General features: G+C 39.2%; 1 protein-coding gene across 7 annotated transcripts in view; it reads right to left on the reverse strand.

Moving 5' to 3' along the window:
• Positions 1-16,948, reverse strand: part of CHD8 (chromodomain helicase DNA binding protein 8) — a 61,291-nt gene that overhangs the window by 23,481 nt on the left and 20,862 nt on the right. For all 7 annotated transcript variants that reach the window (XM_054513638.2, XM_045900503.3, XM_054513636.2 and 4 more), the window contains 8 exons: positions 15,718-16,086; positions 14,650-15,035; positions 13,183-13,297; positions 6,154-6,336; positions 6,005-6,073; positions 5,588-5,643; positions 4,960-5,077; positions 1,958-2,041 (listed from right to left, as the gene is read on the reverse strand). In XM_054513638.2, coding sequence (XP_054369613.1) covers positions 1,958-2,041; positions 4,960-5,077; positions 5,588-5,643; positions 6,005-6,073; positions 6,154-6,336; positions 13,183-13,297; positions 14,650-15,035; positions 15,718-16,086 — 1,380 coding nt within the window. The remainder of the gene's footprint in view (positions 1-1,957; positions 2,042-4,959; positions 5,078-5,587; positions 5,644-6,004; positions 6,074-6,153; positions 6,337-13,182; positions 13,298-14,649; positions 15,036-15,717; positions 16,087-16,948) is intronic.

The raw sequence follows: 16,948 nt of genomic DNA on the forward strand, positions 1-16,948 counted from the left end.
AGAATCTCTATTATCAATTCATAGAATATCCCTTAGAACAGCCAGCAAGAAGTCTGAAGATATAAGCACCTCGACAGAATCACAGATCATGGAATCCCTAGAACTAATCTAGTTGCTCTTTTCCTATTTTCTTTATTACAGTGACTCAGGTCATTTTCTACATAAAGGCATTTGTCCAGGTCACACATTTCCAGTATCATAACTTAGCTTTTCCAATGACTTTATTATTTATAATACTGATTTCCACTATTAGGTCATGTAAAATGATGACAAATTAAGCTTCTCTTGGGAAGGGGGAAAAATGGGTACACAGAATGTTGTTATCCAATATTGGGAGCACAAGTTATGGTACCAGGAAACTAAAACATTTTCGTCTGTCTTGCCATTTCCAACACAGTCCAAAGATCAATTACTTTTGGAAGAGTAGTAAGTATGTTGGTAGAGAGCATAAGATGTTTAAGGCTGAGAAGGCTGAGATCCTGGAAGTGATAAGAATTTAATAGTAGCTAACATGTCCATTCTAATAACTAGTCCATTCCCCACTCACCTCCCACTAATGAACAATAAACAATAACTCCCACCCCAACCCATAAAAGCAGAATATATATAATCTGAGGCATGCTTGTCAGGATTTGAAGACACTGAACTGTAATAGGCCCTGGACATCTAAGGTTCTGAGTGACCCTAAAGGCTTATAAAATAAACATAGAATTTTACAGAGGGAAGACTTGATTCTTAGGTCCTGTAAGGGTGATGTATGGAAACATGTCACTTAGCTTGTGAGTGAGCCTAGCTCACCACCCAGCACTGACATTTTAACAAGGTTCTGGTGTTCTGTACTGGTCATTGGGTAAGCAATAACTGTCAGATGTGATAAAAACTTGATGAAATGTGGCCCTACCAAGAACTGCTACTTTAAGTGAAAAGAAAGCGATGAGTTCTAAGGGAATGGTGGTTCACAGTCTAAGTAAGTTTGAAATAAATTTGAAAGAGAGAATGTTGAATTCACTGGTGTCTTGGATCTTTACAACTCTTATATGGAAAATAATAAAAGTGATTTCTGAAACTCTATCACCAGGTGTTTTACAACATGTAAAATCTGCTAACAGAGCTTTAGTGCAGTGATTCCCAAATCAAGCAATGTTTGACAATCCCTTGGAGAACCAACTTAAAAATACAAATCTCTGGGTCCCACCCAGAGACCCACTGAATCTGAATCTGTGGGAATGTGATCCCATAGTCTGTTTTCTTTTCTTAAAGATTTTATTTATTTGTCAAAGAGAGAGCAAGAGAGAGAGCGAGAGCACAAGCAGGAGGAGTGGCAGGCAGAGGGAGAAGCACGCTTCCCGCTGAGCAGGGAGCCCGCTGCGGGGCTTAATCCCAGAACCCTGGGATCATGACCTGAGCTGAAGGCAGACGCTTAACTGACTGAGCCACCCAGGCATCCCTCCCATAGTCTGTTTAAAAGTACAGATTCAAATGCAGTAGATTGGTTTTAATGATAAACAAAAATGCATTCAATTGATGGTAAGTTCAAAAAATAACTCTCAACAACATGGAGAAAGCTATTAATCTGTGCAGGCATTTTTATATTTATAAATATGGAGATTTGTGACATATCCCTATTCTTCTCCCCTTCTATCACCCTTAACTGGATGTCAGGGGTCTCCCATATAAAATCTAAGAGAAAACAAGATCAAGGTAAAGGAGTACTTGTTCATATAGCTCCTGATACTTATAAATACAACTCTCGAATGTTTGACTTTATGAGAAGCTTTCCTTTTAGCCTCTCTCCCTATTCCCTTATCTTCCCAATATCATCCTAAGGAGCCCTCAGAAAAACTCAAAAATACCTTTTTGTCCAAGGGATTTTTCAGCCATATCTGAATAATAAAGGATGCGCAAGCAGACCAGCAGAAATCTGAGACCTTTAATGTTCTTCCATGCCCCAACTCACCTCCCCATTGTCTTTGTCAATACTGTGAGACTCATCCAATATCCTATCCACCTCTACATAGTCTGGATTGAAGGGTTCTTCATCCTAGAGGAGTTATGAAACAAACAATAAGACCAAAAGATCACTATCCAGTAAACCTAACCTTCCACCCCACCTTTACCTGATGATCTTACGTCAAAAAATTTTTTTAAAAAGACGCCTTCAGAAGGAGTTCCCCATTTTCACAGTATCAAATCCTAAAAACTTAACTGAACCTGCACCCATCTTCTCACCTATTACCAGAGCAAGTGTCTCCTACCAGAGGCCATTCTCTCCGTATATGCTCTGGATATACCATCCCTTCTCACCTTCTTAGGGATCCCTCTTCTGGATCATTCCCATAAACACACAGATGTACTCTACTATTTCACATCTTAAAAAGACCTCCTTTACTCTTCATCTGCCTGCAACTATTTTTCTGTTCTGCTTCATACCTAAACTTTCCCAACAGTTTTAACCACAAGGCTTCCTCATGTCATCACCTCCACTGTCCATGCACTCCACTCTTCCTTCCACTTCCTTCACACAACTAAACTACTATTGTCAACATCATTAATGATCTCCAAATTGCCAAATATAATGAAACATTTCTGTCCTCATCTCACTTTACCTCTACAAAGTATTCCACAATTCCTAGTTCTCTCCTTTAAGCACTCTCTTCCCTTGGCTTTTCTGAGACACTATACTCTCGTCAGTAGCCCTTCCCCCTTTATTTTGGTTTTGGCCAATTCTTGATCACCTTCACTGGTTCTTTTTCTTCTAAATCATTGGTATCCAACTTTGGGTGGTATCTGAAAATAAATAACCCAAGGCTCTAAAGAAGGGTCTTAAAGAAACTTTAAGGAAAAAACTCTTCCTTCTTAACACACTTCTCTTCCTCTCTTGCTTTTTGTGACATATCTGCTTCCTAATCTTTCTCCTGCCACTCTGGCACACAGTTCCTTCTGCTTCGCCTGGACCTCTGAATTTGGGAGAATTCTTAGCCCTGGTTCTGGGCTCACATACATTCTATTATAGAAACAACTTTCATAAGAAAATACAGAACTATAAGAATGTATAGAAAGTCCTTCCCCCCAGATGACTTTATCATTATTAAGGTTTTCATAACTATTATATGCTGATAAAATCCAAATTTTAATTGCAGCCTGAAAAACCCAGATTTGTATATCTGTGCTTGCTAGAGATATGTTAAGGAATTTTCAGGTTAACATGGTCTAAACTAAATTCTTGATTTTCCCCAAATCGGCTACTTCTACCATCTTCCATACTTCAATAAATGATCCCACCTCAAACCATTTGCTCAGACCACAAACCTGTCTATATAAGCCATCACACCAAGCCCTGTCAATTCTAATCTATCCATTCTATCCAGGTGAAACCACTCTACTCTAAACCATGATATTTCCTTCCGTACTGCTCATCAGACTCTCATGCTTACTCTCTTCAATCCATTCTCCAATGTCTAGGTGATCTTTTAAAAGTGAACAATGGACTATGTCTTTGACCTGTTTTAAACAATGTAATGATTTTCCTTTGCACTTAGAATAAAAACAAAACTAAAGCCAAACTGCTTAAAAGGTCTGTATGCACTGCTCGCCTAAATTTCTGATCTCATTTTGGGCCATTCACTCTCTTTTGTTCATCAACTGCACTGTCTTTTCAGTTCCTCAGCCTGTCTCAGGGCCTTCATATATGCTGTTTCCCATGCCAGTGATATTATTTACATGGGTTCATGGCCTTGCTCCTATTCATAATTCAATTTTCAGAGAAGTCTTCCCTAATTATCCAAAGCAGGTGTTTCTTCCCCCTCCCCTTATGTCTCCTTGTGCTCTTTCTTTTCTGGCACTTAACACAATTTGAATTATTTTCTCTCTCCCCAATCAGACAGTGAGCTGTACGAGAACACCGACCATATCTGGTTTGTTCTCCATAGAGACTATCACATGATAAATGATGAATAAACGAATGAATGATTTAATTAAATGGCCTATCTATATATGGAGATTTAATTGGCATATGAGTTAGTAGTAGGGACTGGTTCAATAGTCACAAATTGTACATCTAATATCAGCTGGAATGGGATTACAGTTTCATTGCACATTTCACAAATTATGCTTTAAAAGAACATAGATGAAAAAACACAACCCAATTATTACTTTCATATAAAAAGAAATTATAAAACTACATGGTCCTACTTGCCCTCTCCAGGTGATGTGAGAAATAATTCATTTATTTGCAAACTTGGTGGTATCAAGTTAGCTTTATCATATGCATTCAGGCAGAACAGGATTTTTTTTTGCTAAAACTATGCATTTAGTTCCTTCCTTCCCTCAATCTTTCTTACGATACCTTTTCCCCCTTAGCTCTAAGAAGCTTTAAAAAAGAATCTATCTCCTCAAGGCACTTAGTTCTGTATATATAATAAAGATGAAAAATCCCAATTCGGCAAAGGCATATGTACACAAAGCTTTCAAAGCAAAATGGACAGTTAAAATATGGCTCAAGAGACCCTTATGCATACTCCAGTGTTTAACCAGTAGTAAGAATGGTTATGGGAAATTAATGCGCCTTTATTACCATTTCTTGTTATACTGGATTAGAAACATTAGAAAATAAATGTTCTTTCCTAATGATATGGTTGCTTATGCCTACAGATACCACCAACCGCCAGACAGACATTAGAAGAAGAATGTTCCAAGTGGATCCGAGGTCAGTTTAAATCCGTCTTGAAAACACATCATGAATACTGAGCAAGTCAATACCAAAATATCCTATTAACTTATAAAAAGACCACATTTAGACCTGGTAAAACAATGCATGGGGCAATTTAGTAAGGTAAGCCCAAAGATCAAAATTAAGACTTCATACCCATATATACAAAGCAACTATAAATCTTAAATAATCAGTCAAGACTGATAACCCCCAGTAACTTATGCTTCTGTGAAATAAATGATAGGCAATACCTCATGGAAGAAATGTCTCATCTGAGCCATTTTGGTTTTGAAGCGCTTTAGTTTTTGATGGATCCTTTTATCCTTCTCTAGTTGGGAGATGGTAGCCCATTCACAGTGTAGATAGGAGCTGAAGGGGATGGAAATAGCCGGTCATGCTGAGAAAAGGGAAGTGGTAGGCTAGACTTGGGGATAAGCCAGAAGCAGGCACAATGAGTACAACATACTTAAGTGGGGAGACAGTGTCCTAGGTAAGTGCTTCTTAAGCTTGATTTTGCACACAAACACCTGCGGCAGGCCTGAAAGTTCACATTTCTAACAAGCACCCAAATGATGCTAATTCCGCTGGTCCACTGACCACAGTCTGAGTAGCAAGGTCTTAATGTTAAACTAAGTTATAGAGGATCACAAGGGATTTTATCAGGAACCACCCTTACCCCACCTTCCTGTTGGGAAATAGGAAGAATCATGCCAATTCCCGAACTTCTCTCTGAATAGACATTTTCTTCAATGAAAACAACAATTTGGGCCAGAAGACTATTAAAAGGGGACACATTCCCACCCAGGATGGACTATACAGGAGAACTCTTTACAACCCTGTGGAGTTTAGGGTGAAAAGCTTTTTGCACAGATCACATACTAGTTCTTGTACTTGACAAAGAATTCTTCTGCCTCAGTATATTGTCCAGAAGGAAGCTGAGAAGAAAGAAATTATAGTTATTAATAACCTTATTTATCAAAAAGAAGAACCTTAAATTTTCACTACTCATGGTAGAGCTTCATACCAATGTTCCTAGAGTGTATTACTGACTGAGGGATTAAAGAACTAATCTAGTACTCCAATATAAGAGATCTGATAGCTGGAAAAAATAAGCCTTTATCCATTTTAAACAAAAGCAAAAGAAGAGCAAAAAGACAATTCCTATTTTCTAGCTAACTTCCCTCCACCATATCTCATAAGTACACTGTAGTAATATACCCTGGCATCCAAAAGTGTTTATTAGATAAAGCCTGTGAATGCAGGATTATGGGTTGACATGAAGGGTTAAGGCCTCACCTCCTTCTTCACAATCCGCATGGAAAGCACTTTGTCTACTATGGCTGCATCTTCTTCACTGGGATTCTCCTGTAGCAAAAAATGCAGTCAGTCAACAGAGACTGTGAGGAGCAGGACAACCTCTCATATTGCTTAAGTTCTCAGCTTACCACAAAGAACTGCATGGAAGGCAAAGTCTCGCCATCTGGCTCCTGCACCGGTTCAGGGAGGATAGGCTCAGTTTTTATTGGACCAGTTACATCCACTTCTTCTTCTTCTTCATCATCTGTGATCTTTATATCCAGATCCTCGGTATATTTTTTTCGTTTAACTTGGCGGTTTGAGCGTCTTTTCTGTAGCGGCAAGAAAATGGTTAAGATAACTATGTAGGTATCTCAAAGAGAAAACCTTTGAAACTATTTGCCTATAGTCGTATACTTAGACTTACTCCAAAATCCCTATGAAAAGCCAAGCCAAAAAGATAAAGAGCTTATTTATCAAATTAGGTGATATCAAACCATATAATTTATTTTTTGTACCAATACATATTAATCTGCCAAACTGTTTTATCAAAGAACCAGAATCCACCTGAAAGTAACCTGGCTACTACTGGCAAGAAGCTCTGGTAAACTGAAACAGGACTCAACCTGCAGGGTCCGATGTGCTTTCCATAAGGAGCAACTCTGAACTGCAAAGGTGCAAAAATGTTTTGTTGCTAATTTTGCTTTTTGTTTTAGTTCTAAGGTTTTTTTGTTTTAATAAATAAAATGATACTATATGGTGATTATAGTATTGTTCTGCTACTTACCTTTTTGTTAACAGTATTTCTTTCTTTCTTTTTTTTTTTTTAAAGATTTTATTTATTTTTTAGAGAGCGAGCGAGGGAGAAAGAGCATGAGAGGGGAGAGAGTCAGAGGGAGAAGCAGGCTCCCCGCTGAGCCGGGAGCCCGATGCAGGACTCGATCCCAGGACCCTGGGATCATGACCTGAGCCGAAGGCAGACGCTTAACCATCTGAGCCACCCAGGCGCCCATGTTAACAGTATTTCTTAAAGATGTTTTCCATATCAACACATTTTAGATTTACGATATTCTTTCAAGTGGTTGAGCAGACATTTTTGTAAGATTTTATTTATTTTAGAGAGAGAGCATGCGTGCACAAATGTGTGCACAAGTGGGGGGAGGGAGAAAATGCCAAGCACACTCCACACTGAGCGTGGAGCTGGACTCGGGGCTCATTCTCAGAACACTGAGATCATGACTTGAGCTAAAACCAAGAGTCAGACGCTCAAGTGACTGAGCTACCCAGTCGTCCCAAGTAAAACATTAATACTTTGTAGAACATGATAAAAAATTGGGAAGGATAGAGAGATAAAATTATTTTTCAATCATAATTATATCTCTGAAAAACACAAATTAAATGAATTATTAGACACAGAACTACTGAAATTAAGCAAACTCCCCTGGCATAAAATCAATTTTGAAAAATATCATTCTTATGTAGACTGAGCCATAATATATAATGAAAGAAAAGATTCAGGGCGCCTGGGTGGCTCAGTTGGTTAAGCGTCTGCCTTCGGCTCAGATCATGATCCCAGGGTCCTGGGTTTGAGTCCCACACTGGGCTCTCTGCTCAGTGGAGAGCCTGCTTCTCTCTCTCCCGCTGCTGTTCCCCCTGCTTGTGCTCTCTCTGTCAAATAAATAAATAAAATCTTAAAAAAAAAAAAAAACTGAAAAAGAAGGAAAGAAAGAAAAAGAAAGAAAAAATTCTATATATGAAAACAAAAAGATTACTTATCTAAAGAATTAAATTTAGTAAGAAATATATAAAATCTATATGAAGAAAATTTTAAAACACTCCAGGAGGACTTAAAGAAGACTTGAATAAATAATAAAATACATTGTCCCGCAATAAGAAGACCTAATTCTAATTATATACATGACAAATACGACAAAATAAAATTAACAAAACTTTTTAATTAGATAAGCTGATCCCAAAATTCAAAGAGAGAAATAAACACTTAAGAATAACCAGGAAAAACAGGAAAAGTGTGCTTGGCCTTACCAGATATTAAGGACACTAGAGAGCTATACTAATTAACAAAAGTTGGTACCTCTCCAAGAAAAGATAAACAGGTCAATGAAATAATGTCCAAATATAGACTAAAATACTTATGTGGATATAGAACATGATAAAAATAGCACTTCTAATCAGTGAGGGAAAAGTGGATTATTCTATAAACAGGATTGGAAACAAATGACTAGCCATTTTAGAGGTTGAAAGAAACTAAATTACATAAAAATAAAAGATTTCAAAATCTTTTTAAAAATCTTAAAAAAGGGACACCTGGGTGGCTTAGTCGGTTAAGCGACTGCCTTCGGCTCAGGTCATGATCCCAGGATCCTGGGATAGAGTCCCGCACCAGGCTCCTTGCCCAGTGGGGATCCTGCTTCTCCCTCTGCCTGCCTTTCCACCTGCCTGTGCTCTCTCTCTCTCTGACAAATAAATAAATAAAATCTTTAAAAAAAGAAAAAAAATCTTGGGCGCCTGGGTGGCTCAAGTCATTTAGTGTCTGCCTTCGGCTCTGGTCATGATCCCAGGGTCCTGAGATGAAGCCCCACATCGGGTCCTTGCTCAGCAGGGAAGCCTGCTTCTCCCTCTCCCACTCCCCCTGCTTGTATGTAATACGTAACATTTCTAAAAGAAAGAATGGAAGAATTTTTTATAATCTCGTAGTAGGAAAGATGTTTCTAATAAACTGATCAATTTTACCTTGCAAAAAATTTGAGCTATTTACATATCATAACAAAGTTAAGACAAATAAGAAACTGAGGGGGAAAACACCAAATGATCCATTTCCTAAGCATAGAGTTCTTTTTTTTTTTTTTTTAAGATTTTATTTATTTGACAGAGAGAGACACAGCGAGAGAGGGAACACAAGCAGGGGCAGAGGAAGAGGGAGAACAGGCTTCCCGCAGATCAGGGAGCCCGATGCAGGGCTCGATCCCAGGACCCTGGGATCATGACCCGAGCCGAAGGCAGATGCCCAACGACTAAGCCACACAGGCGCCCCAGCATAGAGTTCTTTTGACTAAGAAAAAGATCCGTAACACAAGAGAAAGATAGGCAAACATCATGAATAGACAGTAGGAAAAAAACACAAATGGCTTTAAATGTAAAAAGATGTTCATGCTCATAATAAAATAATTACAACCGAAACCTAAACTGAGATACCTTTTCCTTTTTGTTTTTTTGCACCTAACAGACTGATAAAAATCAGAAAGTCTGATCAAATACTGAAATAGGAACTTGTACATACATTGTTGGTTAGAATACACATGGGCATAACCTCTGTAAAAGAAAATTTGACAATACCCTTTGGTCCAGAAATTCCACCTCAAAGATATTATCCTACAAATAAATCTGCACATATATACAAATCTTTGTAGCATTACTTGTAGTAGTAGAAGACCAGAGAAAACCTTAATGCCCATCAATGGGGGACTAGTTAAACAAATTATGGTATAGTCAAATTATGGAATACTATAGAAGTATTTAAAAAGAATGGGTAGTTGGCAAAACCAAATATTGAAGATGTGGAACTGGAGCTCTCATTACCGGTGAAAGTGTAAAATGACACAATCACTTTGGAAGCTGACATACTCTTATAGACTTATAATGTTTATATGTGTAACTACCCTATGGTCTAGCAATCCTATTCCTTAGCTAGGAGAAATGAAAACCCGTGTCCAAGAAGTACTAAGACTGTTCACTGCAGCCTTATTCATTATAGCTCCAAACTGGAAACAACCCAAATGTCCATGAATAGAATAGATTTGCAGTTATTTATTATTTTTAATTTTTATTTATTTATTATTATTTTTTTGTTTAGTAGAGTCGCATACTCTACTGACTGAGCCTGCCAGGCGGCCCTCTACTTTGTTTTTTGTTTTTTATTTGACAGAGAGAGACACAGCAAGAGAGGGAACACAAACAGGGGGAGTGGGAGAGGGAGAAGCAGGCTTCCCGCGGGGCAGGGAGTCCGATGCGGGGCTCAATCCCAGGACCCTGGGATCATGACCTGAGCTGAAGGCAGACGCTTAATGACTGAGCCACCCAGGCGCCCCTCTACTTTATTGTTTTTAATTGCCATGTACTATTCTATTATATGGATTTTCAGAATTTTATTAACTATTCCCCCCCATGGACAATGAATTTTTGGACATTTCTGCTATTGAAATTATTGCAGCAATACATACTCATCATCACATACTTTTGACAGTTTCCTAGATGCAGAATCATTGAGTCCAAGGGTGTTGATATTTTAAATTTTGTTACATACTGAAATACTGACTCGCCAAAAAGATTGTCTCAACATTCCCATTAACTGCCTGAAAAGCATCTGTTCCTTAACTCCACTGCCAACGCTGGCATTACCACTTATGGGCTGAATTATACCCCCCAAAACTCTTTTTTTATTTAAGATTTTATTTATTTATTTGAGAGAGAGTGAGAAATAGAGAGAGAGGAGGGAGAGAGAGAAAGAAAGAGCAGGGTGAGGGGCAGAGGGAGAGGGAGAAGCAGACTCCCCGCCGAGCTGGGAGCCCAACACAGGGCTCGATCCCAGAGCTCCGGGATCATGAACTGAGCCGAAGGCAGACACTTAACTGACTGAGCCACCAAAGCACCCCAATCCCCCAAAATTCTCATGTTGAAACCCTAATCACTAGTACTTCAGAATGTGACTGTATTTGTAGAAAGAGCTTTAGAGAAGTGATTAAGTTAAAATGAGGCTGGTAGGGTGAGCCCTAATTCAACTTGAATGATACATCCTTTTAAGAGGAAATGTGGACACATAAAAAGACACCAGGCCTGTATGCACTGAGATAAGACCATGTAAGGACACAGTAGGAAAACAGCCTTCTACAAGCCAAGGAGCGAGGTGTCAGAGGTAACCAAACCTGCTGACCCCTTGATCTTGGACTTCTAGCCTTCAGAACTGTGATAAGATTAATTTCTGCTCTTTAAGCCACACGGTCTGTGGTATTTTCTTATGGCAACCCTAGTAAACTAATACACCACCTTTTAAAATTTATATTCTTTTTCTTACAAAGACTTGCCTTCAGTTTGTCTTTCAATTATCTAATACTTCATTTAACTCTTTATTTAACATACACATATATAACTCTTTCCATGCTCTCTTACCATGAGCGAAGCACTGTCCTATGTGCTTTATAAATGCTTACATTTAGAAAAAAATAAAAATAAAAATAAAATAAAATAATAAAGAAATGCTTCCATTTAATTCTCCTAACCACCCTACTTGGTAGGCATTAGTATCTGTATTTTAGAGATAAGGAAACTGGGGCACCAAGAGGTTAAATAAACTTGCCTGAAGTGACAATGTTAGTAAATAATAGAGTTAAGATGAGAACCAAGGAATTCTTGTTCCAGAGTTTATGCTCTTAACCACTGTTATTTGTAGAATTTTTTTGTTATATGTGCATACATATAGATTGGTATAGTCAAACATACCAATCTTTCCCTTTATGACTTCTGAATTTTAATACCCCCTTAGAAAGATCTACCTTATTTGATAATCATTTAATCTACCTTATTTGATAATCATTTAAAAAATCCATCCATGTTTTACAGGAAGTTCATAATTTCAAGTTCCACATTTTGACCTTTGATTAAACTAGTATTTGTTTGGGGCACTGCGGTGGCTCAGTCATTAAGCATCTGCCTTCGGCTCAGGTCATGATCTCAGGGTCCTGGGATCGAGTCCCGCGTTGGGCTCCCTGCTCAGCAGGGAACCTGCTTCTCCCTCTCCCACTCCCCTCTGCTTGTGTTCCCTCTCTCGCTGTGTCTCTCTCTGTCAAATGGATAAATAAAATCTTTAAAAAAAAATAATAAAATAAACTAGTATTTGTTTAAGGAGTGACACAAGTAATCCGGTTTTATTTTTTTCCTACATGGGTAGCCAGTTGTCCTAACATAATTTATTAAATATTCTTTCTTTCCATTGATTTATAATGGCATTTTAATTCATATACTAAATTCTCATAACCATTTGAATCTATTTCTAGACTATTATCTTTATTAATGCTATTTCTTCTCTAATTCCACACTCCTAGTAATTATTTCACACTATATCTAGTATCTGTTAAATCTAATTTTTGCCTCATTTTCCTTTTCAATTGTATCTTATTCTCACATGTTAATTTCCGCAGAAAAACTCAACTATCAGTTTGCCAATGTACTGAATGTATATCAAGAAACAGGGGATACTTTTCTGAGTATTAATAGCTAGAGAAGCCCTTAAAGTTTATTTAGTACAAGCCTCCATTTACCAAGAAAAAATTCAGACACAGTAGCTAAGTAAATTGGCCAGGCCCATAGTGTTACTAAGAAGTACCATGGGTCTTCCAAATCTTAATACCAGGGGATGAGATTCTTTGTATGGTTGGAAACCAGAGCCAAAGGTGGTACCGTAAAGCAACAATCAGAGACAGAGGACTAAACTTCTTCTGGTCCAGCTTCTTTTATTCTCTTCCAGTGTTTCTCATCTTCAAAAGGTAGGAAAAAACATTGTGCCTAAGCACCTAGTTCACAGAGTCAGAAACCTGAAGTGTAAAAAAGGTAAGGCAAAGGGATAGATGGACAGTTCTAAGAGAAACCAAGGTACTGACATAGCCGTAACAAGCATGTAGCATAATTTCATACTTGCTTAGTTTTGGAAACACTGGAATTTCAGAAAATGACTATTGCTATTTTTTTTTTAATTTTTTAAAGATTTTATTTATATTTTTGAGAGAGTGCGAGCACAAGCAGGGGTAGGGTCAGAGGGAGAGAGGGAGAAGCAGACTTCCCACCGAGCAGGGAGCCCGACACGCGACTCGATCTCAGGACCCTGGGATCATGACCTAAACCGAAGGCAGACACCCAACCGACTGAGCCACCCAGGCGCCCTGACTACTGCTGTTGTATAGTATAGTATAGTATAGTACAGTATAGTAATATGGTTTTTGTCTAAAAAACCAAAAATTTAAACGACACAACCATGACCGGGTCCCACCACTTTTACCTTTTGGGCCTACCTCTCTTTTAGAAAAATTCTTGAAATGTGCATAGGCTTACAGTCTCTCGTATCTATTCCTGGGTTGTCTGTCAGAATTAATCCTTCAGGATCCTTTTACCTGAATGCTGCTTTCTTCATCTTCTCGGGGTGATTGGGCAGGCATGACTTCTACATCTGAATTATCGGATGAGGTATTACGCTTTCTCTTTTTACCCACCACAGGGGTGATGGTACTAAAAAGGAAAAACCAAATTCATTTTCAGTGAGGGTCAAATTCATTTAGGAGAAGAAAAATATAATTAATCTAAACCATCATCTATGAAACTTCCTAATAGAAGGGTCTAGCTCTTCAGTCAGTAGGACACACGGCTATGGAACAAGGTGTTTGAAAAATAGAAGATACTCGGGTTTCTAAACCACTCTCTGACCTTTACACCAGATTTGACAAATCCTTTCTACTACTGTACTCACAAATACCTGAAGGAAGGTGTCGTAAGAAAGCAGAATACTGGCCCAAGAATTACAAGGCCTCACTTTAGTTCCAGTTCTGTCACTAGCTGGGCATTAGTTTCCTTATTTGTAATATAAACACCAAAGATAATACCCGGCCTGAGAATTGTTGAGGATTAACTAAGATAGTCGATAAGAATTTTTTTAAAGCTGAAAAATCCTCTCCAGATATAAACCATTATTATAATTCCACCACAAAGCCTGGAGAATCCTAGGGGGTAGAAGCTAGGGAGAAAGGAGTGAAGCCACAAGACATGGAAGGGAAAGAGAAGACAACTGTGATAAGCCCTGGTTCTGCCAACACTGCTTAAGGCTGACAATGGTTGCTAAATCTTCTCTAGTTCACAGATAAAAAAACAGGGCAGCTACACCTCCAACAGCTTTTTTACAGATGCGGGTGATAAGGGGATAGTGAGAAATCTCTTTCACACTTTAATGATACAAAATCAGGAAGACGTATAAAGTCAGCTTTTAAACATAACCCCCAACTCAATAATTAGCTATCTTTCCTGTGCCTTGTTTCTCTTTCAAAATATGCTAATTTGCACATTTCTGTTTAACAAATCATATAAGCATTGGGACAGACAAAAGAAAGGCCTTTCTATCTTCTGTGGTAGATATATCACCCTGAACTATGCAGCTTGCTAAATACAAGTAGATCCTAGGGGCGCCTGGGTGGCACAGCCGGTTAAGCGTCTGACTCTTGGTTTCGGCTCAGGTCATGATCTCAGGGTCATGAGATCAAGCCCCATATCAGACTCCGCACCGAGCACGGAGTCTGCTTGAGACTCTCTCTCGCTCTGCCTCTCCCCCTGTTCTCTCTTGCTCTCTCAAATAAATAAACAAATCTTAAAAAAAAAAAAAAAATACAAGTAGTTCCTCTCAATACTAATTTTTTTTAAGATTTTATTTTCCTAAGTAATCTCTACACCCAATGTGGGGCTCAGACTTACAACCCTGAGATCAAGAGTCGCATGCTCTACCAACTGAGCCAGCCAGGCGCCCCTCAACACTAATTTAAAAACAAGTGCACGTCCTCAAATGTCCCAACAAATTAGCAAAGGGTTGTACTCACTTCAGCTTACTCTTGCCCTTAGTTTTGGAGGTACCAGATGTTTTGCTCTTCTTTGGCTTTTCTTCCTTGAGCCTCTCCCCACTGCTCTTCTTCCTGCGTTTCTTCTCACCTTCTTCCTCAGGCCGAACACTGGGCAACTCATCCTCATTTAGGACTCGAGGTATGTTCTGCTCACCCCGGGCACGGGCCCTAGCAATAGCTTCTGCTACAATCCGATTGGCTTTCTCTTGCTTCTTCTGGTGCTCCAGCCTGCGGTTTTCCTCCATTCCTATCTTGCCCCCAGTATGAGGAGCAGAGCTTGCTGGTGAAGACAGAGCTGCCACTTCACTGGCACTTAGAACTTTAACTACGGAGAGCCCAGAAGAAGCCCCTTGGGAAGAGCCAGCCTACAGAAATAAAGACACTAAAATTTCAACATGCTTGTAGCTAAATGGCCTAAATAAAACTTAGCTCTGAAGAAGATAGGCTACAAATGTTCCATCTCTAATTCCTCAAGAATCAGATTCAGATCAAGTCTTACTGAACTTGGACACAGTAGGGGGGAAAAAAAGTGTTTTATTTGTTTTTTTAAGTTGGAAGGGGATGAGAAACGGCAAGAATTGTGCCAAATCAAACTTCAATATCCTTTAGCCATGCTCCTAATGTCAATATACCTCTCCATTATTCTATGGCCAATCCTAATCTCTAAGCCAAAAGTAAATAAATTCAAATTCTACTCTTGGCCTATCTTTATTGGGGGGGGGGGAGGTTAATAATCACTTGACCTCTTTAGGACAACTTCTTTATCTTTCAAATGAAAGAATAATGCCAATCACTTTTACTCCACAACAGTGTTAGGAAAAAGACTATAAATGAAACAGCTCAAAGACAAATGTTAGATAAATCACCTCTTATCCTAAACCTAACAATGACCCTCAAATCTTTTCATATAATTAAAACAAAGTTCCCACGGGTAAAAGAAAATAAAAGCTTGCATTTCAGTTCAGAGGCATGACTCCAGTGACCCCCACACTCAACAATGAGTGGTTGCTCAGGGGGACAGCAGGGGGCTACCTGTGGAAGCCTCACCTGTGGCTGCAGCACCACCTTGAGTGGTACTGAAAGTCTCTGTCCTGGGCTTTGTCCTGGCCCCATTATCTGAGCCTGCTGCACAGAGGACAGAGTCACAGGCTGGGTTGAGGGCGGCGGTGGCGGCGGCTGCGACGCTGGCGGCTGTGGTACAATCTGGATTTTCTGCTGTGGCTGTTGCACCTGCAGCTGGATTGTTACTACTTTGGCGGGCTGCCCCTGAGCATTCTTGGCTTGGGTCAGGGCTGCCAGCTGGTTGCCCTGTAACACTATCTTGCCTGGTAGACTCCCTAGAACGACATGCCGGTGTCCTTGGGGACCTCCAGACTGTGGCTGCTGGAGGACCAGGGTGATGCGTTTCGATTCACCCTAGAGTGAAGAAAGGAAATTACAAGAGAGGTGCAACATTAAAGAATGGTATACTCTTAAATATTTACACCAGTTTTCCTCATCCTAGAACCATCAAAACTGAGAGTCAGAAGACATAGCACAATTTATTTTGTTCATCCTCCTATCTGTCCTGATTGAGTCTTCTCTGTAACACCTCTGCCCAGTGGTTATCAGGCCTATTTTTGACAACTCCTGTTGGAAGGCTATCTTCTAAGGTAGTCATTCCATTTTCTGGCAGTCTATTAGAAAGAAAATCTTTATAATCCACCTCCTCAAAGCTTCTTTCCACTGGTCCTACTTATTTTAATACCACCCCCTTCCTCACAAATGCTTTTGGCTCATTATTCAGAGGCTAGCACCTCTACTCTCTTACAATAGAAACTAGCCTTTTCACTGGATAAAGGAGGAAGACAATCTCAATAATAAGAACAGGGAAAACATATGCATAGCTTCTGTAAGTCTTGCAAATATAAATAAATAATGACTCTTTGTTCCCATAGCATCCAGTATTTCTCATAAAACTTCACATTATACAGTATTGTGAATTCTTGTTTACTGTCAGCCTTCCTGGCAGACCGTGAGCTCTGTAAGGACAGGGACTGTGTCTGTCTTGTTCAGCACCAGCTAGGCACAGTGTAAACACGTAATAAGAGCTCAAAAAATATGTCAACATTAACTGCTCCCACCTAATAAGTAGTAAGTACATGGCTGTCAATGCTAACTGATTTTTTAAAGTAGCAAAGGTAGAATTTAAACAGGATTTCCTAGAAATAGGTCTCATGTGCTCTCTTCTCACACAGTTGCTGGGCCCTCTACTAAACCAAAATTCACCTCCCCCTTT

The sequence above is a fragment of the Mirounga angustirostris genome, unplaced genomic scaffold (assembly GCF_029215605.1).
Source record: "Mirounga angustirostris isolate CCGP_5_RB_7025 unplaced genomic scaffold, mMirAng1.0.hap1 SCAF_9, whole genome shotgun sequence".
NCBI lineage: Eukaryota > Metazoa > Chordata > Mammalia > Carnivora > Phocidae > Mirounga > Mirounga angustirostris.